Source organism: Scyliorhinus canicula, chromosome 10 (genome assembly GCF_902713615.1).
Source record: "Scyliorhinus canicula chromosome 10, sScyCan1.1, whole genome shotgun sequence".
Taxonomy (NCBI): domain Eukaryota; kingdom Metazoa; phylum Chordata; class Chondrichthyes; order Carcharhiniformes; family Scyliorhinidae; genus Scyliorhinus; species Scyliorhinus canicula.
The window spans coordinates 139141998-139165800 of NC_052155.1; the positions used below are offsets into that span (position 1 = coordinate 139141998).

Consider the following 23803-nt stretch of genomic DNA (forward strand, 5'->3'; position numbering starts at 1 on the left):
TGGATTGGCCACACTAAATTTCCCCTCAATAGGAAAAAGATAATTGGGTACTCTAAATTTGTATTTAAAAAAAAAAAAAATTTCAAATGTGGCCTCAACACCACTTTGTTGTCTGCCCTCCCAAAGAACAAAGAAAAGTACAGCACAGGAACAGGCCCTTCAGCCCTCCAAGCCTGTGCCGACCATGCTGCCCATCTAAACTTAAATCTTCTACACTTCCGGGGTCCGTATTCCCTCTATTCCCATCCTATTCATGTATTTGTCAAGATGCCCCTTAAACGTCACTATCGTCCCTGCTTCCGCCACCACCTCCGGCAGTGAGTTCCAGGCACCCACTACACTGTTTTTTGTTTTTTTAAACTTGCCTCGTACATCTCCTCTAAACCTTGCCCCTCGCACCTTAATCCTATGGCCCCTAGTAATTGACCCCTCTACCCTGGGGGAAAAGCCTCTGACTATCCACTCTGTCTATGCCCCTCATAATTTTGTAGACCTCTATCAGGTCACCCCTCAACCTCCGTCGTTCCAGTGAGAACAAACCGAGTTTATTCAACCGCTCCTCATAGCTAATGCCCTCCATACCAGGCAACATCCTGGTAAATCTCTTCTGCACCCTCTCTAAAGTCTCCACATCCTTCTGGTAGTGTGGCGACCAGAATTGAACACTATATTCCAAGTGTGGCCTAACTAAGGTTCTACACAGCTGCAACATGACTTGCCAATTCATATACTCCATGCCCAGGCCAATGAAGGCAAGCATGCCGTATGCCTTCTTGACCACCTTCTCCACCTGTGTTGCCCCTTTTAGTGACCTGTGGACCTGTACACCTAGATCTCTCTGACTGTCAATACTCTTGAGGGTTCTACCATTCACTGTATATTCCCAACCTGCATTAGACCTTCCAAAATGCATTACCTCACCTTTGTCCGGATTAAACTCCATCTGCCATCTCCGCCCAAGTCTCCAAGCGATCTAAATCCTGCTGTATCCTCTGACAGTCCTCTTCGCTATCCGCAATTCCACCTACCTTTGTGTCGTCTGCAAACTTACTAATCCGACTAGTTACATTTTCCTCCAAATCATTTATATATACTACGAACAACAAAGGTCCCAGCACTGATCCCTGCGGAACACCACTAGTCACAGCCCTCCAATCAGCAAAGCACCCTTCCATTGCTACTCTCTGCCTTCTATGACCTAGCCAGTTCTGTATCCACTTTGCCAGCTCCCGTGTGACTTCACCTTGTACCAGTCTGCCATGAGGGGTCCCTTGGTGAGTCCCTTGTCAATCAAGTATCTAACTCTGCCTTTAATGTATTCAATTACTCAACCTCTACTGCTCTGAGGAAGCAAATTCTAGAGGAAATATTTATCTACTTCTCCAGATCTAAATGGGAGGCATCTTATCTTTAAACTGTGCCCCCAGTTAGTTTCACCCTTAAAGGGCTGCAGTGTCTCTCCATTTAAATAATATTCTTTTATATTCTTCCTGCCAAAGTGGACAAGTTCATCATTTCCCACATTATACAGCATCTAGTAAAATTTTGCCCACTTTTTAACCTATCTATATCCTTCTAGAGACTCATTTGTCTTCTTGACATATTGCTTTCCTATCTGTCATCTGTAAATTTAGCTTCGCCTCATTTGGTTTCTTTATCTAGATTGTTGGTGTAGGTACCCCACCAGTCACATTCTGACAACTTGAAAATGGCCATTTATCCTTCCTTTGCTTCCTGTTAGCTGAGCAATCCTCTACCCATTCTGAAATGTATCCCTCTGCAACACGATCTCTTATTTTGTGTGGTAACATTTGCTTGTACCTGAACCACACAATCATCACATCCGAGTCTTTCTCGAGTAGTAACAGGATCCCGAACCATGACTAGTTTAGGCACTGTGAATATTACACACTCCTGTTTGGGCCAGAAAATTGAGCTAAGGAAAGTGTGAATTTAAGTGGAAGGAGGGGCAAGGCAACTCCCTCTGTGCTCTCTGATCCAACCTTGTGTGGTGATCACAAGTTAACTAGATGCAATACAACTGAGCAAACACTAGAGGGAGCACGGGAGAGCCATATAAATAGACCGGGACAGGAAGTGAGGACACACTTCAGAGGGCAGAACTTGGAGCAGGACACAGACACGCCAGCTAGTAACACTTGAGGTAGCCGTAGGTAATGCTCTGAAGAGAGAACAAATTCACAATAAAGCATCTTCTCCACATTTGAGACTACGAGCTTTATTAAGTCACGAGGAACAACACATGGTACCAAGGAGTGGCTTCAGACGCTTACTACAGGACAACTCGGTGGCAGACACAGAAAGAACAAAATGGCATGGAAATCTCCTACTGGACATTCGACTTGGGAAGACATCGCTGATGGGAGGAAGTGCCTTGGATTCACACTTCAGCTGGACATGACTGGAAATGTAAAAAGTGTCTGGGAAACGTTTAAACAATGGTTCGATTACGGTATCATAGCATATGATGCAGAAGCAGCCTCAGACGAAATTAAAATAGCAATACTCATCGAAGGACATGAAGCTACGAAAGTTTATAATGGATTTAAATACTCAAAAGGTGAAGACAGAAACAGCTTACAAACGATACTAAACAAATTTGAAGAGTACTGTAAGGAATTTGCACAGCAAGGCATGCTCAGAGGCCAAACTGCACAGAGACTGAGTGATGCAAAACTTAAAAAATCACGAAAAGAACAAGAAATCGCGAATGAAAAGTACGGATCAAAAAGAAGAAATAACATGAATTTTTCACAAAGCCAAAACGCTGAAATCCAGTCCAGATCGGAAAGAAAAGGTAACTTACAACTTTTAGAAAGAAAAATCGCTGAAATCCGCGAAAAAATGGCGTCGGAGCACATTTTGCAGTCTCGGGCAAGCAAAGAACTACAAATTGCGTCTGCGCATGCGCCGGAACCGGAAGCCGCGCATGCGCAGTTAAAAAAAAGTCGTGTTGCCGATCGTTATGCGCATGCGCACGCCGCGCATGCGCAGTCTAAAAAAGTTTTGGTCGCGGATCGTTATGCGCATGCGCAATGGACACAAAACCGCACAGTGAAGGAGGAAGGCCGATTTGCGCGTGCGCAATTCATTCCTACGCGTGACGTCATGACGTCTGAGCATCCCGACCACGCCTACTTAAAAGGGAAATGCCCGAAAATTGAAAACAAGACACTTAAAGTGGTAAAAGCAAACTTTCTTGCCTCAGAACACAGAAAGACGCCTGAACTTAAACCAGCAGTAAAAAATAACTCGCACAACACCCTGAAAAAAGCAGTCTGCACCACCCAAAGTGAACAGAACAAAAAGAATTCCGAAACAACAAAAGATGATTTGTTTTTCGAAGATTACCTCTCAAACATGGCTGAATCAGTCGGATATGCTTATCACAGCATCAGCGACACGGTCGCAAAGTACAACACGAACCAACTCGTGGTAGATGAATCCAACCAAGATGATTTGGTTTTCAAAGAATACTACTCAGACATAGCTGAGTCAGTCGGATATGCTAATCACAGCATCAGCGACACTGTCGCAAAGTTCAACACGAATCAACTCGTGGTAGAAGAAGCCAACCAAGATGATTTGGGTTTCAAAGAATACTACTCAGAGATGGCTGAGTTATTTGGATATGCTGATCACAGCATCAGCGACACCGTTGCAAAGCTCAACACAAATCTACTCGTGGTAGATGAATCCAACACCATGATGCCATGGCAGCTCGTCGATACATTGGATGACAGCAATACCCAAGACGAAGACGACGCCACACAGAGCACAGAAAGACTCCACAGAGCGAGTGATGACAGGCTCCACAGAGCGAGCGATGACAGGCTTCACAGTGCGAGTGATGAAAGACTCCAACAGGGATGCAAGCAAACACTCCCTGGCGAACACCATGCATGAACAAGACCATGAAGGTAAACCCGCTGTATCTGAGCAACCGCAAGCAGACTATGAAAGTCTACCAAGCTCACATGAACAAGAAGAAGACAATGTACCTCTACCTACTGCATGCGAAAACAGTGACAAGGTGATCACACTCGACGTACAGGATCACAGCGAGACTGACAGTTCTCAGCTTGTCTGTACAGAAGCAGAGTCGGGCCACCCAACAGTCCAGAGAGACAACGCCGAAAGAAAACATGCAGATTTTGACTCCAGAAGAGGAGCACCTGGAGTCCAGAGAGACCACGCCAACAGAAACCATGCAGATTTTGACTCCAGAAGAGGAGCACCTGGAGTCCAGAGACACCACGTCAACTGAAATCATGCAGATTTTGACTCCAGAAGAGGAGCGCCAAGAGTCCACAGACACCACGTCAAATGAAATCGAGAAGAATTTGACTCCAGAAGAGGAGCACCAAGAAAGCAAAGATGAGGAATCAAATCCTCCACAAATGATTGATGTCACCAGCACCGATGCAACATCAGATCATTCGCACCACTCTCGAGACGAAATGCTCAATGACTCAAATTATCCACACGGGACACTCGTAGAGTATAACAAGAAAAACAAAAGTCAAAAGAAACACTGCAAAACGATGACAAGACTACAAACATGTCATGGGATGACAACGAATCGCACAAACTCACATCTGCTCCAGAACAAGCAAGCACGCCAGCATCCAAGGCGGATGAGATAATAAATCAATACCACAAGCACAGAAAAAAGTCCATGCCAGTCAACATCAGTGATGTGACCATGCAAACACCTCGGGATGACGCATTGGGTACTTAAAATAACAAGGAACACCAACAACATTCACAACGGAGTTGCAATATCAATATCACCACGTCATCAACAACAAAAAGAAAAAAAACTGAACAAATTCATCAGGTTTGGACTCATAAATGTTTTATTAAGATTGGACTCATAAAGGGCAGCACGGTGGCCTAGTGGTTAGCACAACCGCCTCACGGCGCTGAGGTCCCAGGTTCGATCCCGGCTCTGGGTCACTGTCCGTGTGGAGTTTGCACATTCTCCCCGTGTCTGCGTGGGTTTCGCCCCCACAACCCAAAAATGTGCAGAGTAGGTGGATTGGCCACGCTAAATTGCCCCTTAATAGAAAAAATAATTGGGTAATCTAAATTAAAAAAAAAAAAAAGATTGGACTCATAAATACATTGGCTTTGTAAAAATATGCAATAGCACCATCACTTGTATAGATACGCATATCATAAGTAACTGTTTTGTATAATTTTCTTTAACGATGTACAGACAATATGTAAAGAGAAAAAGGGGGATGTGGTGATCGTAGATTGACTAGATACAATACAATTGAGCAAACACTAGAGGGAGAGCTATAAATACACCGGGACAGGATGTACAATTTTCTTTAACGATGTACAGAAAATATGTAAAGAAAAAAAGGGGGATGTGGTGATCACAAGTTAACTAGATGCAATACAACTGAGCAAACACTAGAGGGAGCACGGGAGAGCCATATAAATAGACCGGGACAGGAAGTGAGGACACACTTCACAGAGGGCAGAACTTGGAGCAGGACACAGACACGCCAGCTAGTAACACTTGAGGTAGCCGTAGGTAACGCTCTGAAGAGAGAACGAATTCACAATAAAGCATCTTCTCCACATTTGAGACTACAAGCTTTATTAAGTCACGAGGAACAACACACCTTGCTGTTGTTTAAGGCTGTTTCTCCCACGTGAAATTTGCTGCTTTGTGCTTGAATGGACTTGATGCATATCATTGTCAGTAACATCATTTGAATATTTTTGGTCACATCATAATTTCTGCTCACAGCATAGAGCAGAAAGTCCCCTCCTGCAATGAAGCAAGAGTTCAAGTGAAATTGTCAGGGTCAGCAGTGAAGAGAGAATTCTTCCAAGAAGGAGAAATAGCAAGTATAATTTGAAGAAAGAACGAACCTCGGGGTGGTATGGAGGCTGGTGAAAGGAAAGTGCCTCTAAGCAAGGTGTATGAAAAGCTTTGACAAAGAGTCATTGAACTCGAAACGTTAGCTCTTTTCTCTCCCTACAGATGCTGCCAGACTTGCTGAGATTTTCCAGCATTTTCCCTTTCGTATTAAAAGTGTGCCTTTTGTAAAGGAGTAATAGGCTGAAGTGCCCTACCGGGGCAGCACGGTAGCATAAATGCTTCACAGCTCCAGGGTCCCAGGTTTGATTCCCGGCTGGGTCACTGTCTGTGCGGAGTCTGTACGTCCTCCCCGTGTGTGCGTGGGTTTCCTCCGGGTGCTCCGGTTTCCTCCCACAATCCAAAGATGTGCGGGTTAGGTGGATTGACCATGCTAAATTGCCCATAGTGTCCAAAAAAGTAAGGTTAAGGGGGGGTAGTTGGGTTACGGGTATAGGGTGGATACGTGGGTTTGAGTAGAGTGATCATGGCTCGGCACAACATCGAGGGCCGAAGGGTCTGTTCTGTGCTGTATTGTTCTATGTTCTATGCCTCTGAATAAGGGTGATTTGAGAGCAGGGTGGGAATGGGATCCGTCAAATACATAAGGTGTGAAGAAGATCTGTCAATGAGTAAGAATTCATTTTGTGTTTAACCTTGCAAGAACTAACTTGCTCATTTGACAAAACTTCAAGTAACTTGCAATGGGTAATATTGATCTGTTGAATATAAACAAAAATGTTAATTTTGCTTTCCTATCAAATGTGCAATGTTCATTTTGCTTTCCTATCAAATGTGCAAGAGTTCTACAATTAACTAAAATGCGCAACTGATCCCCTACTTCCAATGCCAGAAATGAAATTGATAGCTTGATGCAGGTGAGGTGGATATCGTAGACCAGGGCAGTGCATTTAACATATTGTGGTATTGGACTTCAAATTCCCATTCAAACTCTATTGCCATTGTACTGATCTTCAGCAGACGGCTGAGTAGGAATATCATGAGGAATGTGTTACAACCAGGATTAAAGGAGTGCGTGTACTAGCCCTATTACTCTGCAGATCGTGCCACTAATTTAAAAGTTCAATTTGCACACCAAAATAACCAATCGTCTATTTCCCCTATTGGTGCCCAGAATAAAAGAGACCTTAACCAGGCTTTTTTTCAATAAAATTAATAATTGATTGCTTATCATAAAACAAAACTTTTTTTAACAAGTTGCGAGCATTGGTTGACACACAGTGGTCATCAAAGTATAACGATCTATCTGTTTCCCGAAGAATTCCACAGAACACACACCGGTATCATAGACAAACAAAGGACAAACCAGTAGTCTTCAGAAATGGGCTTTTGAGGATGGGCATTATAAAGGATAAAGTTCTGTGTCTTGACGTTGTCGAACTGTAGTTCATTCTGTGAAACCGTGGGCATCTGGGTGTTCTCACCAACTGGTCTTCGCTTTGCAGGTTCAAATGCTGACCAGCTACACTCTGGTGAAGATTATCTGGCTGCAGGTTGATAGCCACACATAATTGTAGGTGAGGGGAGAGAGAGAGAGAGAGCACCAATTAAGGTCACCTTCCTTCCCTGCTTGTTCCCCAACAATACTGCTTTGAAAACCAGCAGGCCCGCAAAGTTTTTTTTCTCTCCCTTCTGATTTCCAGCAAGTTACCAACTGGATAAAAGCAAATTACTGTGGATGCTGGAATCTGAAACCAAAAGAAAATCAGCTTTGACAAGGGATCATCTGGACTCTATGTTGGCTCTTTTCTCTCCCCACAGATGCTGCCAGACCTGCTGAGATTTTCCAGCATTTTCTTTCTGGTTTAAGTCACCAACTGTCCTTTGCAGTTTTATTTTTGTCCCTAATAATTAGTGATTGCAGCTCAAAACAAAACCAGATAGATTCTTCCTCAAGTCCATAAAAGTCAGGTGATTTCTTGGAAGAAGCCTTCTTGTTGATGATTTCAAGGTGAGCCGAAGACCTTTTCTAAAAAATCCCAGCCAAGCATACAAATGTACAGATCATTTTGTAAAATAAAAATTCAGTCTTGAAAGATTTGATTCTAACCAAGGCTTCACCTTTTCCCCTTTCTCCCTGCTCCAAGCAAGACGATGTTTGGATCAATCCTCTCTGCTCCTAGGTTTGGTGGCAGTGCAAGAATTAACAGTTTCATGTTGTTTCATGTACATGAACCTTGAACAGCCTTAGTTGACAGGAATTTCTGCTCTGCAACCTGGTCACAAGGCAAATCCCAGAGCTGATGATGGGGAACAACAATTGCTTGCATTTATTAGTATTGCAAGTAACATAATATATTTCAAGGCATTTTCCAAGAATATTGTTTGACGCCATGGCACATAATGGAGGTTGGGGCAGTGACCAAAAATTAGGTTTTCGGGGCAGAGATGTTTAAGAAAGGAAGCCCAGAGCTGAGGGCCCACGCAGTGGGATTTGTCGTTGTCAATAGTAAAATAATCAAAATCCAATGCAGATAGACAAGAATTGGAGAAATGCAGATTGGAAGGTTGGTTGGTGTTACGGAGCCAAGAGTGAACATGAGACCATGGAGGGATGAGAATTTTGGAATTGAGATGTTTCTGGACAAGAATTCAGTGTAGATCAACAAGCATGGTGATGGGTGAATAGGGCTTGTTGTATATTAAAAGTAAGGCCAGAGTTTTGTATGAGAGTTTTGGATCAAGTTTTTGGAGATTAAAATATTGGAGGATTGCGTTGGTAGAGTCAAGTCAAGACGAGCGGGGATGAGAGTTTCAGTAATACTTGAGCCGAGACTGTGGCAGAGACATGAGGTTACGGAGGAAGAGGCAGGTGGCCAGGACTCCATCTTCAGGTCAAATATGAGGCCCAAGGTTCTAAATAATCAAGTTCAGCCTCATAGTTGCTAAGGAGAGAGATGAAGTTGGTGGCTAGGTGGCAGAAATGGTGGTGGCAACTGAAGATGATGATTTCATGTTTTTTCAATATTTAGTTAGAGAAAATTCTGTTCAACCAGGACTAGATGTCAGACAAGCAATGTGGTAATCTGACATTGGAGTGGTTGAGAGCTCCATATCTTTACAATGGTCTGAATAAATTTCTCCTAATTTCCCCTTTTGTTCTTTCGTTAATTATTTTAAAGTTAGCACGGGTTCTTCGTCCTTCCAGAAGAGGAAACAATTTCTTCCTACTTTCCCTATTGAAGCCCTTTAATTTTTAATACCCTTTTAAGTTACCCCTTAACCTTCTCTGCTCCAAGGAGAACAATCCCAGCTTCTCCAAGTAGCTGAAGTCCCTCATTTCTCTAAATTTCGCCTAGAACCTTGATATTGGGCAAGTTCCAGCTGCTGTTCACTAGCATCATAGGTTCATAAGTTCCTAGTCCCCCCAGCATTGCATTTGGGGGGGTATCCCAATAATGCACTGGAGAATACCTCAGGAAGTACCCACATAAGGGGTTAACCAGCAATTGCCCAGACCAGAACTGCTAACTTTCTCTGAGAAATTGCGCTTGGCTGGGAACCAACTGACAGAAACAATTTTAAGTCACAAACTTCAGATGGTTCTGGTAGTTTTACTCTGATAGTTACTCTGAAAGAGATAGAAGAAAAAAATCACTTCTAACTCCAGTGAAACTATTTAAACACCTAGATCCAGCCTTGCATGTGGAAACCTGCACACACATGACCCCCTCCCAGAGGACCCTCCTCACCACCCCAACATGCCCTAATGAAACCTTCTCTGAACCCCACTCCTCTCTCTTCCACGCCCCCAATTGTCTAAACCACATACCTTTAAAACTTACCTGCTTCCTTTAAATTGTCCCTTTGAATGTATGCCTCCGTTAGGTCCTCCCCAATCCACTTAACCTGCACATCTTTGGGTTGAGGGGGTAAAACCTACGCAGACGGGGAGAATGTGCAAATTCCACACAGACAGGGACCCAGGGCCGGGACCAAACCCGGGTCCTCGGCGGCGTAGGCTTCACTCGCACGTCCCGATTGAACCTGAAGGTTTCCCATTTGTAGCTCCAATGCTCCCTCACCCACTCCTTTTCTTTGAAGCTATGAAACTTCCTGATTACTGCACGCAGTGGTTTCTCAGGGCCCGGCTTCATAGAACAGTACAGCACAGAACAGGCCCTTCGGCCCTCGATGTTGTGCCGAGCAATGATCACCCTACTCAAATCCACGTATCCACCCTATACCCGTAACCCAACAACCACCCCCTTAACCTTACTATTAGGACACTACGGGCAATTTAGCATGGCCGATCCACCGAACCCGCACATCTTTGGACTGTGGGAGGAAACCGGAGCACCCGGAGGAAACCCACGCACACACGGGGAGGACGTACAGACTCCGCACAGACAGTGACCCAGCCGGGAATCGAACCTGGGACCCTGGAGCTGTGAAGCATTTATGCTAACCACCATGCTACCGTGCTGCCCCTTCTGTCAGAGTGTACAGTGGGCTTGGTCCAACTCGGGAGGGGACATGAATTCACCCTCCCCAACATCTTCCCGAACATTTCCACAAAATGCTCTGAGAGTCGGGCCTTCCACCCACTCCGGCAGCCCCACACGTTGAACATTTTGCCTCATGGAACAATTCTCCAAATCATTCCCCTTGGTCTTATGATACCCTGGGCGAGTGTGTGGTCAGTTCCAGCCCCACAGACACTGGAGTCCCAATGTAAGTGAATTGACTGTTAATTGGTATATTTTCCTGAGGTCTTTGACCCAATGAGTTAGTGTGCCAGGGAGGATTCCAAAGGTCACGGTGCAGATTTAGCACAGGGGCTGGTTTAGCACAGTTGGTTAAAGAGCTGGCTTATAAAGCAGAACAAGGCCAGCAGCACAGGTTCAATTCCCGTACCAGCCTCCCCGAACAGCCAGAATGTGGCAACTAGGGGCTTTTCACAGTGATTTCATTTGAAGCCTACTTGTGACAAGTGATTTTCATTTCATTTCAGATGACCTTTGGTTGGGGTGAGATCTGCTAATCACCTGATTCCTCCACAGTGGTGCTGCACTTCTGAGGAATGCCAACACCTGGTGGGCCAGTGATTAAGTTTGGCCATGCCCATCCACTTGATACTGTTGGGCATGATTGTTACCAGATGGGCAGCCTGGGTGGGCTCCCACATGACCAGAGGCTCCCTGAACATTCACAGGACACGGGCAGCAATGTGAACTGCCCAGGAGCCTGAGTAGCACCAGAGGGGTGTTTAAACCACATACTGCAGCAAAGGTGGTCTGAGCCAAGCCACCCCGATCCCAAGGGGGACTGTCCGAGTCCCTCTGAGACTTGACACCTGGCCGTACCCTGTGCCATCCCCAGCAAGCCCAACATTTTTTGGGAGTTTTTTTTTTACCCCCTCTCTCCCCCTCAACAGGCATGGCACCTAGGCCTCGTTTGCAAATACTATGGGTAGGCCCCTCACACCCATGTGACTTCCATCTGAGGGGGGCGGAGCATCATGGTGAGGTGGAGCATGAAGTGTCAACCTTCTAATGAGATTTAAATCCATGCAATCCTGGGCTTGCTAGCACCAAGCCATAAACTTCAATAACATAGCACACAGGGAACTGGATCATGGCATCAGAATCGGCACCGGGCACAAATTGGGATTTTTCCATTGCACACTGTTCTCCATCAGCAATGGCTGGAAGCAGCACATTCAGCGTCTTGGCTTTCCTTACTGTAGATTTACATGAGAAGACAAAAGTACCCACTACGTAAGGACTTCCAGTGGCAGCCATGGAATGCTTGATCGCACATTTGGTGGCTCCCGCACAAGGTGGATTTTTTTCGGTCCTCCCCCAACTGAATTGTGCGGTGTTTGAGGGCAAAAGGTACATGAGTGCCCAGGGATTGTAATACTCCTTTGGTGGGTTCATTGGACAAGGAGTGCCATGAGGAAGAGAGAGAAACTGGAGCACAAAAGTTTTAGGGGTGCAACACAGGATACGATGACCGAGAGCAAGGGGGCAGTCCAAATTTCAGCAGCAGAGGAAGGAGGCCTTGAAAGATTTGTCCACAGTGGTGGGGCTCTTGGGGCAGTGACCAAGCAGGTGGGGCAGAGGCAGGAGGCTCAAGACCTGGCAATTCAAAAGATGAAGTCGGTGGTGGAGCATGAGGACCAGTTGACCTCACTGGAGGCGGATATGGGGATAGTGGTGAGCAGCCAGAACAGTCTGAGGAAGAAGCGGGAGGACCTGGAGAACCGCTCCAGGAGGCAGAATCTGTGCATTGTGAGGGTGCCTGAAGGCATTGAATGTGTGGAGACGCCAACTATGTGGCGAGCATGTCGGAGAAGGGGGAAGGGGCCTTTGGCTGTCCCCTCGAGGTGGATCGAGCGCACAGGAAGCTGAGGAGGCGGCCAAAAGTGTATGGGGGGAGAGAGGGAGGAGGAGTGAGCTGTGGATTTATCAGGACCTGGGTGCAGAACTGGGCAAAAAGATGGCTGCGAATAATCCGATAAAGGCTGCCCTCTACAAGAAGGCGGTGAAGTTCAGGGTTTTGCACCCACTTCTGTATGTTGCACCAAAAGCAAGAATTTTATTTTGATTCACTGGAGGAGGTGATGGGCTTAACAGAGACCATGGACTGGGAGGAGTGTGAGGACATTGAACTTTGTAGCGGAGTTCTTTGTAAACTGTGAGGCATATTGGCTGGGTGAATTGAGGAAGGTTCTGATGAGGGAGTGGTGAGGTGTGACTTTTGTTTCTCTTTGGTTGGTGGGAGAGGTGGTTTGGGAGGGTGAGGGGTACTCGAGAAGCCTGGGCAGGGGCTGAGGGGCCCACCCATAGCTGGGTGGGCTAGTTAACGGGAGTGAAGTTGGGTGTTGCCAAGAGGTAGGTGTGGGTGGGGAGAATGGGTTGTTTCTTTGTTTGGGTGTGGGGGAGGGATGGGGAGGAAGAGGGTTACTGACGGGCGTGTGATTGGTGTGGCGCAGTTGGGAAGGGAGAGATCTTGAGGTGGGCTTGGAAGAGTGTGTGATGCGGGCATGTGTGTGTGAGGACGGTGCTGACTTAAAAAGGGATATGGCTAATCGGGGGAGCGGGGAGTCCCCCGACCAGGCTCGTCACTTGGAACATGCGAGGGTTGAATGGGCCATTTAAGTGGTCGCATGTTTTTGCACACTTCAGTTTGAAGGCTGTCGGTGTGTTTTCGCAGGAGATGCACCTGAAGTTGGGGGCCAGACAAGGCAGAGGACTGGATGGGTGGGACAGGTGTTCTACTCTGGGTGGTGGTGCTGGTTAATGAGGAACTCATTTACTCATTTGTGGAGATTTGAGAGGCCGAGGACGAAGGAGTTTTCGTACTCCATGTGAACTGGGTGTACTCCCAGATTGATTTTAATGATGGACAAAGCGCTGCTGTTGGGTGGCCGGCTCCAGAATCTTTGCCAATTTGTGGTTTCTGACCACTGGCCGCACTGGTTGGATTTGCAGTGATCTGGGGGGTCTCAATGGCCACAGTGGAGGTTTGATGTGGTGTTGTTGGCAGGTGGAGGAGTGTGCAAGATGGTGAAGGCCACCATCCGGGGCTGTGTGGAGCTAAATGACACGGGGGAGGTTAATGCCTCCACGTTGTGGGAGGCACGAGGCAGTAATTAGGGGCCAGTTTATTTTGATCCGGATGCTTAGGGAGAGGGTGGAACAAGAGGAGAGAGCAAGGCTAGTAGATGAGATTCTGAGGGTGGGTGGAAAGTAATTTGTGGTGCTGGTGAAGGGGTTGTTAAAGGAGAGACGAGCACCAGATGGAGTTTGTGTTGGTGTCCACAGGGAAGGCGGTGCGGTAATTACAGAGGGGTATTGTACGATTACGGGCAAAAAAGCAAGTAGCATGCTGGCCCATCAGCTGAGGAGGCGGACTGCGGCAAGGGAGATTGGTGGGGTGAAGGATGAGAAGGTGGTGTCGGACCCAGAGAGGTGAATGTGGTACTTGAGGCCTTCTACAAAAGGTTGTACAAGTCAAAGTATCCGCCTGGGAAGAGGTGATGAGACGGTTCCTGTATGCATTGGCGTTCCCTAGGGTGGATGAGGAGAGGAGTGCTGGGATTGGAGGCCCTGATCGGGCTGAAGGAGGTGATGGACGGCATTGGTGCGATGCTGGTGGGGATGCCCCCAGGCTGGAGAGATTACCAGTGGAGTTTTACAAGAGGTTCGGTGCAGAGTTGGGGCCTCTGTTAGTGACGATGTACAAAGGGGTGAAGGGGGATGTCGCTGACATCCATTTGCCTGATTTTGAAGAAAGATAAGGACCCGGAGAGCATGGGTTGTACTGCCCGATATCATTGCTTAGTGCGGGCGCAAAGGTGTTACCAGTGCAGTTGGAGGATTGTACCAGGGGTGATAGTGGCAGACGAGAGGGGGCTTCTAAAGGGGCGGCAGTTGTCAACGAATGTGCATCGGCTGCTTCATGTTATTATCATTCCCTCTGAGGGGCAGGAGGTAGAAGTGGGGCTGACAATGGATGCGGAGAAGACCTTCAATCAGGTGAAGTGCTGGGTCACTTCAGGATTGGCCAGGGGGTCATGGAGTGGTTCGGCTACTGTAGAGAACGCCAATGGCAAGTGTCCTGATGAACAGGATGAGTTCAGGGTACTGGGTACCGAGACAAGGCAGGAGGTGCCCGCTCTCCCCATTGCATTTCGTCTTGGCAATAGAGCTGCTGTCTAAGGCAGTTAGGAGGTCGAGCATTTGGAAAGGGATTGAGCGGGAGGGGAGGGCGGAGCACAGGCTTGCTGTATGTGGATGCCCAGTTTTATTTATTTCAGACCCAGTGGGCTGTTTTGAAAGGATCAAGGAGATGTTCAGGGAATTTGGCCAATTCACAGGGTTGTAAATTGAATATGGGAAGAGCGAGGTGTTCCCAATTAATGCTGGCGGGCAGGAGAGGAGGTTTGGAGAGTTGCCGTTCTGGGTGGTGGGAGCGAGTTTTCGGTATCTAGGAATCAAGGTAGCGGGGAGCTGGGCGCTGCTGCATAAATTGAATTTGGTGAGGGATTTTGTGTCTCACTCGGGTGATGTCTCTCTCTCCCAATTGCTCATGCACCCACTTAGTGTCTACTGAACTCGATAGTTAGCAACTGAGCAGTATGTTGGTAGGGCTTTCAATGCCTCTTGAAATATAGAAGTTTATTTTGTGATCATCTGTAATAACAATGCTCTGAGATATTGCTTTTTCTTAGAGTTTCCAGTTGGATAATGAACTGGCTAAACGATAGAAGTCAGAGAGTGGTGGTGGGTGGCAAATATTCAGCCTGGAGCCCAGTTACCAGTAGCGTACCGCAGGGATCAGTTCTGGGTCCTCTGCTGTTTGTGACTTTCATTAATGACTTGGATGAGGGAGTTGAGGGGTGGGTCAGTAAATTTGCAGACGATACGAAGATTGGTGGAGTTGTGGATAGTGAGGAGGGCTGTTGTCGGCTGCAACGAGACATAGATAGGATGCAGAGCTGGGCTAAGAAGTGGCAGATGGAGTTTAAACCTGAAAGGTGTGAGGTTGTCCATTTTGGAAGGACAAATATGAATGCGGAATACAGGGTTAACGGTAGTGTTCTTGGCAATGTGGAGGAGCAGAGAGATATTGGGATCTATGTTCATAGATCTTTGAAAGTTGCCATTCAAGTGGATAGAGCTGTGAAGAAGGCTTATGGTGTGCCAGTGTTCATTAGCAGAGGGATTGAATTTCAGAGCTCTGAGGTGATGATGCAGCTGTACAAAACCTTGGTAGATTTTTGAAGTACTGTGTACAGTTCTGGTCGCCTCATTTTAGGACGGATGTGGAAGTTTTGGAAAAGGTGCAAAGGAGATTTACCAGGATGTTTCCTGGAATGGAGAATAGGTCTTACAAGGAAAGGTTGAGGATGCTAGGCCTTTTCTCATGAGAACGGAGAAGGATAAAGGGCGACTTGAGAGATGATCAGGGGAATAGATAGAGTAGACAGTCAGAGACGTTTTACCTGGGTGGAACAAACCATTACAAGGGGACATAAATTTAAGGTGAATGGTGGAAGATATAGGGGGGATGTCAGAGGTAGGTTCTTTACCCAGAGAGTAGTGGGGGCATGGAATGCACAGCCTGTGGAAGTAGTTGAGTCGGAAACATTAGGGACCTTCAAGCGGCTATTGAATAGGTACATGGATTACGTTAGAATGATGGGGTGTAGATCAATTTGTTCTTTTGACAAAAGTTCCGCACATCGTGGGCCGAAGGGTCTGTTCTGTACTGTATTTTTCTATGTTCTATGTTTACCAAAGTAGGATGGTCTGAAGAACCCTCAAAAGAGTATTGACAATCCGAGAGATCTTGGTGTACAGGTCCACAGGTCACAGAAAGGGGCAACATAGGTGGAGAAGGTAGTCAAGAAGGCATACAGCATGCTTGCCTTAATTGGCCGGGGCACTGAGTATAAGAATTGGCAAGTCATGTTGCAGCTGTATAGAACCTTAGTTAGGCCACACTTATAGTGATCAGTTCTGGTCGCCTCACTAGTCGAAGGATGTGGAGGCTTCAGAGAGGGTGCAGAAGAGATTTACCAGGATGTTGCCTGGTATGGAGGGCATTAGCTATGAGGAGCGGTTGAATAAACCCAGTTTGTTCTCATTGGAACGACGAAGGTTGAGGGGCGACCTGATAGAGGCCTACAAAATTATGAGTGGACAGTCAGAGGCTTTTTCCCAGGGTAGAGGGGTCAATTATTAGGGGGCATAGGTTTAAGGTGCGAGGGGCAAGGTTTAGAGTAGATGTATGAGGCTAGTCTTTTTTTTTACATAGTGGTTCGTGAGTTCCTGGAACTCGCTGCCGGAGGATGTGGTGGAAGCAGGGACAATAGTAACATTTAAGGGGCATCTTGACAAATACATGAATAGAATGGGAATAGAGGGATACAGACCCAGGAAGTATAGAAGATTTTAGTTTAGACGGCAGCATGGTCGGCACAGGCTTGGAGGGCCGAAGGGCCTGTTCCTGTGCTGTACTTTTGTTTGTTGTTCTTTGAAGGACTTTAAGTCTCTGTGTCTGAGTGTACATTACGCAGATCCACTTCCCCGTTGGTTTGCATGCGTTAGTTCTTTCCCACCTAGCTCTGATCAAGTCCAACAAGTTTTTCATATTAAGAGGTTGGGCAATTGTAACAATGCTGAACAGAAGCTAGTGGATTGCAAACTAGTACTTGCATGTTGCAAATATAGAATTTGGGAAGAAATAGATTTCCTTTAATTTTGTGGAACAGGGCTCACAAATGCTTGAATTTAATATCTATGACTTCCTGTTTTTTAATATTCAAAGCAATTCCTTAAACTGTTTTCCTGAAGCGCTCTTGCTTGTGCTTGTTTGAGTCTGGATTGTGAATCTATTCTTGTTATAGGATACTGCAATTACTTGTATCAGTATCCCCCTAAGCAAACGCCAGAAAAAAAGCAGCCTTTGTCAAATAGTGGATAAAAGCAAATTACTACGGATGCTGAAATCTGAAACCAAAGAGAGAATGCTGGAAAATCTCAGCAGGTCTGGCAGCATCAGTAGGAAGGGAAAAGAGCTGATGTTTCGAGCTTTGACAAAGGGGCATTTGGACTCTAAACATTACCTCTTTTCTTTCCCTTTGGTATGACAAATAGGATTGTTCTTGCTCAACCTGTTATGAATATTTTGTTGAAATGCTTCAGCCTGTTGAATATCTTCACTGCAGAGAGTTTGTTTAATTACGGAGTTATTGTGTGATGCATAGATAGTAAAATGACCAACCCAAACAGAAATATTCAGTGCTTATTAACAACTTAGATATAGGATAAAGGACAGAGCGCAAATTTGCAGTTTGAAAAATAGTAAGGTGAATAAGTGAGAACCAAAGGAAGCTACATGAGATATTGGGGATATGGTGAAAAATGTAAAAAGTCGGATTGAATTCATAGAATCATCGAATTTACAGTGCAGACGGAGGCCCTACAAGTCTGCACCGGCCCTTGGAAAGAACACCATACTTAAGCCCAAGCCTCCATTCCATCCCCGTAACCCAGTAACTCCAGCTAACCTTTCGGGCACGAAGGGCAATTTAACATGGCCAATCCATCCAACCTGCCCATCTTTGGACTGAGGGAGGAAACCGGAGCACCCGGAGGCAACCCACGCAGACATGGGGAGAAAGTGCAAACTCCACACAGGCAGTGACCCAAGCCGGGAATCTAATCTGGGACCCTAGAGCTGTGAAGCAACTGTGCTACCACACCGTCAATAGCAGCTGAGGTAGTACATTTTTTAAATAATTATATAATGAGTGATAGCTGGAAGAGCAGAGGGAATTGGGGATTCAAGTTCACGATAAAGTTATTAAAAATCTAACTGAATACTGGATTTTATACCGAGCAGTGTGAAATATAAATCTAAATGTAATAATGAAAATTTTAAAAATTAATTAGGATATTCTTTTTGTAATTTGTTGCTCCACACTATAAGATGGGCACTTGGGTAAGAACGAACAGTGCAAATTTAGTGGCATATGTATATACAAATAGAGAACAATAGAACATTACAGCGCAGTACAGGCCCTTTGGCCCTCGATGTTGCGCTGACCTGTGAAACCAATCTAAAGCCCAACTACTATTCCATTATGATCCATATGTTTATCCAATGACCATTTAAATGCCCTTAATGTTGGCGAGTCTACTACTGTTGCAGGCAGGGCCCTTACTACTCTGAGTAAAAAAAACTTACCTCTGACACCTGACTTGTATCTATCCCCTCTCAATTTAAAGCTATGTCCCCTCGTGCTAGCCATCACCATCCGAGAAAAAAGGCTCTCACTGTCCATCCTATCAGCCTCAGCCTTCCCTCAAGATCTTTCCTCCATACCAGGCAACATCCTGGTAAATCTCCTCTGCACCCTTTCCAATGCTTCCACATCCTTCCTATAATGCGGCGACCAGAACTGCACGCAATACTCTAAATGCGGCTGCACCAGAGTTTTGTACAGCTGCAACATGACCTCATGGCTCCGAAACTCAATCCCTCTGCCAATAAAGGCCAACACACTGTACGCCTTCTTAACAACCCTATCAACCTGGGAGGCACTTTTCAGGGATGTGTACATGGACACCGTGATCTCTCTGCTCATCCACACTACCAAGAATCTTACCATTAGCCCAGGACTCTGTATTCCTGGTACTCCTTCCAAAATGAATCATCTCACACTTTTCTGCATTAAACTCCATTTGGAAGAAAGACCATGATCAGGTGTAATACTTATTCTTAACTTGGGTCTCGTACATCCTTTTTGTGGGGGGGGGGTTCATGAATTGGATTCAATTTATACAGTTTTTTGGAGCAAGCAAGAAGATGGGTTAGGGCTTGCCCTGACCACTCTGCACATTGGCTTTGTCACTTTGAGAAAGGAATACAGTTTGAGTTTTTTTTTTTTTGGAACCAAGGAGATTGTATGTTAAATTGACAGATGTTGAAAACATGATCAGATATAGTGACCAATTTAGAGTGAATGACAGTTCCAGAATGTGGAAATATAATTTTCAATGTTTTGAGATTGGAGAAGGCACTATCATAGAGAAGAGTGTGTTAATAATTAATATTTGTATAGGTGTCTGAAGGAAAGGAGAATAAACAATAAGGGGTGGGAGAGGCAAATGAGATTAAAGTTTTTGCTCACGTGGAGGATAAACACAGACAGACTGGTTTGACCAAAAGGTTTGTTTCCATGTTGTAACTTGCACACATTTTAGAAACTAACAACTGCAGACAATTCTGCAGAGAAATACAACATAACCCCAAATTAAAACAGTGCAGTTTTTAATTTAATGATGAGACTAATTTTCTCCCCCTCTTATTTCAGATATTCTCTTTTGTCGTTACTCTGTGTTATGCGTGCAGTTTGGGTCTTGCTTTGAGAAGATGGAAGCTGTGAATTTCATCATATGAACTGTTTGGAAAGGTGCGAATGGCTGGTTTTGTTATCATTAGCACACAACTCTTTCAAACACCGATGGAAGAAGCTTCCCAAGAGAAGGGTGGTCCTTTCGTAGGCTGAATCTGTTTTTATACTGAAGTATTTTTGCAGCAGTGATGGCTTTTGTTTATAAATTAATAGCTTTTTTATGATCATTTTCAGTGTTAAGTTCAGAAGTTTGTGAAATAGGAAATTAAAGTAGTTTCCACTTTATCTGAACGTTGGGTGCCAAGTGTGTCATCCAAATATTTATAGTTTTCACAAACAAAATATTCCAATACCAGTAACAGCAGGAGTTAATTTACTGTAAACCTGAATTCGGGCAAATAAGATCTAAAGGGATTAGATGAAGAAAATTCAGACTTTTTATCTGTCTTGATTGTGAACACTCTCCATTTCTTCCTTAAAAATGTAAATTGTTTTCATTTGTGTGCTTGACACTTCCTATGACTATAATTATGACTGTGATCACTTGCTGAACAGTTTTTAATTTTTGCATAGGTTGCATAAGTAATCATTTATTATATGTACTTCATATAATTAGCATACGATTGTTGAACCTTTTGAGTACAGAAAGTAATATTTTGTAAAACAAGATTATTCCAATTATGTTTCCATCATTCCACAATAATTCTATAGTTTTCTAATTCTTAATGTCAAGAACCTTTTTAACTAAGTGCCAAGGTTTCAAGAATGGCCTTGTGTGTATTGGACATGTTGGGTGATCTGTGTCTCAACATCCAGTGAAATTGGTGGGGTCCGTGACCTGGCAATAAAGCTTTCTGAAAATTCATTTTTAAAGAAAGCCACAAACTGCTTCAACAACTAAAATGTCTCAACTGCACAAACCTGACACCTGTTCCAAGTTCTACATTGCCACAGAAGCTTTGTTTTAAACTGATTGTACCATTTATTTTTAAATATCTTTATTGAACATTTTTTTAAGAAACCGATTGCACCAAATATCAAATTCTGTTTCCTTTACATTTCTGTAACAGTTTAAAGTTGTGACCAGATTACAGGAATTTCTCAGTCCATGGCCAGTGAGGAATCACTCCAATAAGTAACGCAATGAAGTTCTAGTACCACTGACCATTGTTTTCATGACTCCTGTCTAAATTTCCCATTGCAACTGCCAGGATTCGATGGAAGCACAGATGGTAAAATTGTCCCCTTTTAGAGAAAGAAAGTCACTGAATATCAGCAATTTTATTGTTGAGATCAAACTTCCTGATGTTCTCCATTCGGGTTTCTGTTTGAGCAAAAATACAGACTGCATTCCCTTGTTCTATCAGGGAGTAGGTATTTGTTATGATCATGGAGATCTTCTCATTCAGTCATCTCTGAACAAATATTAATTGTTTAACCAAGTGACTCAGCTTGGTGAAACTTAATTTATTGCTTTTCTCTCGATTGGTTTTTAATGGAGGTGAATGGAGACTGTCCACCTGCCCACACAAAGTAACCATCACCCAATATGCTACTATCAACTTCTAATGGTTTACAGTGTTTTACTTCTGAATTTTATATTGGTTTTCTTATTTTAGATGTTGAAAAACCTGCACTGAATAAAGGTAGTAATCCACAAAACCTTTCTTGATGTTTACGGGCAATTTATCTCACTAATTCTCAAAAATATCTGGACCTTTGCAGGGAGCCTTTTTTTAGCCAGCTTTCTGGCTGTTAATGAGTTACTTTGTACATGACTAAACTGAGCAATATGTTCACTATTTGCTTCCAATACCACTACTCACTAGTTGCAGCAATTATGGGTGCGATTCTCCAATCACGGGACAGAGTCCTGAACACTGTTGCATTTCACGATGGCGCGAAACGGGCGCGGGCAGTAGTGATTCTGGCCTCCACAAAGGGCCAGCACGGCGCTGGAGCGGCTCATGCCACTCCAGCCTCACTTCCTGGTGTGCACTGGGGCGGTCGGACAGCCCGTACATGCGTGGTGGCTTTACGGAACACGCCGCTCCTGATGATGCAAAGTGGCGCGGGGGTTCTGGGGCCGTACACACAACAAAGTAGGCCTGGGGGGAAAGGCGACCTGCCAATCGGTGGGTCCCGATTGTGGGCCAGACCCCATCGGCGGCGCCCCCCCCCCCCCCCCCCCCCCCCAGGTGACAGCCCCCCACAGGCCACCCCTGACCCTTCATGCAGAGTTCCTGCCGGCAGCGACCAGGTGTGGACGACGCCGGCGGGACTCTGCGTTTTCCATTCGGCCCATGCGTGCCGGAGAATCGGCGGCCTGGCCTTGTACAGCGGCTCGCGACTGCGCTGCCCCAAACACGCTGGCGCAAATGGCGCCTATTCTCCGCAGCTCTGAGAATCTCGTGCCAGCATCGGGGTGGCCTGGCACGGTTGCAGCGATTTCCGGCCCAGCGCGGGGCTGGGAGAATCGCACCCTTTTTTTTCCCCCTAAGGTTATGCCTGTGGGGCAGCTTGCTGATACTCTTCTGTTCCCCTTCTCATCTCTGACTTTGGATGCGATGGGGCACCTGGAGGAAGATCATGGTGATTCATTCTTCTCACGCCCAAGGCCAGATAGATTGGATGCAAGCCCTGTGTTCTGCTGAACCTTTTTTAAAAATGTTTTTTATTACAAATATGTATAAAAATGAGCAGTAACATATGCAGGAACACACTCCATAATCTACAATTTGTACAGTTTTCCCCCCATCCTCCCACTTTCCTGCAATGAACAACCCCGCACCTTGCCTCAAAACTCCATCCAACACCCTCAACTCAAATTTGATCTTTTCCAATCATAGAAACTTATACAGGCTCCTCAGTCAGGCCACCACCCCAGGTAGCATATCCGCCCTCCAGTTTAACCAGATCCTCCGCCGGGCAATTAGAGAGGTGAAGGTGCAACATCAGCCCCCCTCCCCTCTCTCGGCTTCGGAATTTCCGGTAACCCAAAGGTCGTCACCATTGGGTCCAGCCTGACCTCCACCTCTACAGCATGGTGGCACAGTGGTTAACACTGCTGCCTCACAGAGCCATGGACCAGGTTTCAATTCTCACCTTGGGTCACTGTCTGTGCGGAGTCTACACATTCTCCCCGTGTCTGCATGGGTTTCCTCTGGGTGCTCCAGTTTCCTCCCACAGTCCAAAAATGTGCCCCTTAGAATGAGGTTACAGGGAGGGGGATTGGGCCTCGGTAGGGTACTCTTTCAAAGGGTCAGTGCAGACTCGATGGCTGAATGGCCTCTTTCTGTACTGTAGGGATCCTATAATGATTCGATGAATTATGGACAACGTCGCAAACACCGCTTCTCAGGACCTTTCCAGCTTCTCGCAGCCCCAGAACATGTGCACATGATTCGCCGGCCCTGCCCGCACTTCTCAAACTTCTCAGCCACTCCACGAAGAAACCACTCATCCTTGCCTGAGCCATGTGCATCGTCTGCACAATCCTGAACTGAAACAAGCTCATCCGCGTGCAGGAGGAGGTAGCATTCGCTCTACGCGTTGTCTCGCACTACAGACCCCAAATTATTTCCTCCCAAATTATTCACCACCCCCCCGTTCCATCTCCCATTTACACTTGATCCTCGTCAGTTGCACCTGCCCCCTCCACTGCTCCCCAAGCTTCCCATATATATCTCCAATTCTACACTTTCCCGACTCGTCCGGGGGCAGCAATTGCTCAAGCAGGGTATACCCAGCATCCTGGGAAACGTCCTCCAAACCTTTCTTGCAAAATATTTCATTTGCCTATATCTAAATTCATGCCCCCTCGGCAACTCCAATCTCTCCCGCAGCTCATCTAGGCCCGTCACCCTCTCCAGGCCTGCCTCCCTCCACCTCCCATGCATCCTATCCAGTGGCAGCATGGTGGTTAGCATAAATGCTTCACAGCTCCAGGGCCCCAGGTTCAGTTCCCGGCTGGGTCACTGTCTGTGTGGAGTCTGCACGTCCTCCCC

The 23803-nt window shown here is 45.8% G+C and overlaps 1 protein-coding gene across 2 annotated transcripts in view; it reads left to right on the top strand.

Moving 5' to 3' along the window:
* mal2 (mal, T cell differentiation protein 2) overlaps positions 1-23803 on the top strand; it is an 80626-nt gene that overhangs the window by 46521 nt on the left and 10302 nt on the right. The window contains exon 4 of one of the 2 annotated variants that reach the window (XM_038809787.1): positions 19755-19853. In XM_038809787.1, the coding sequence (XP_038665715.1) occupies positions 19755-19826 (72 nt within the window). In that variant the 3' untranslated portion in view covers positions 19827-19853. Of the gene's footprint in view, positions 1-19754; positions 21461-23803 lie in introns of those variants that run through there. The other variant, XM_038809786.1, reaches the window with a different exon arrangement.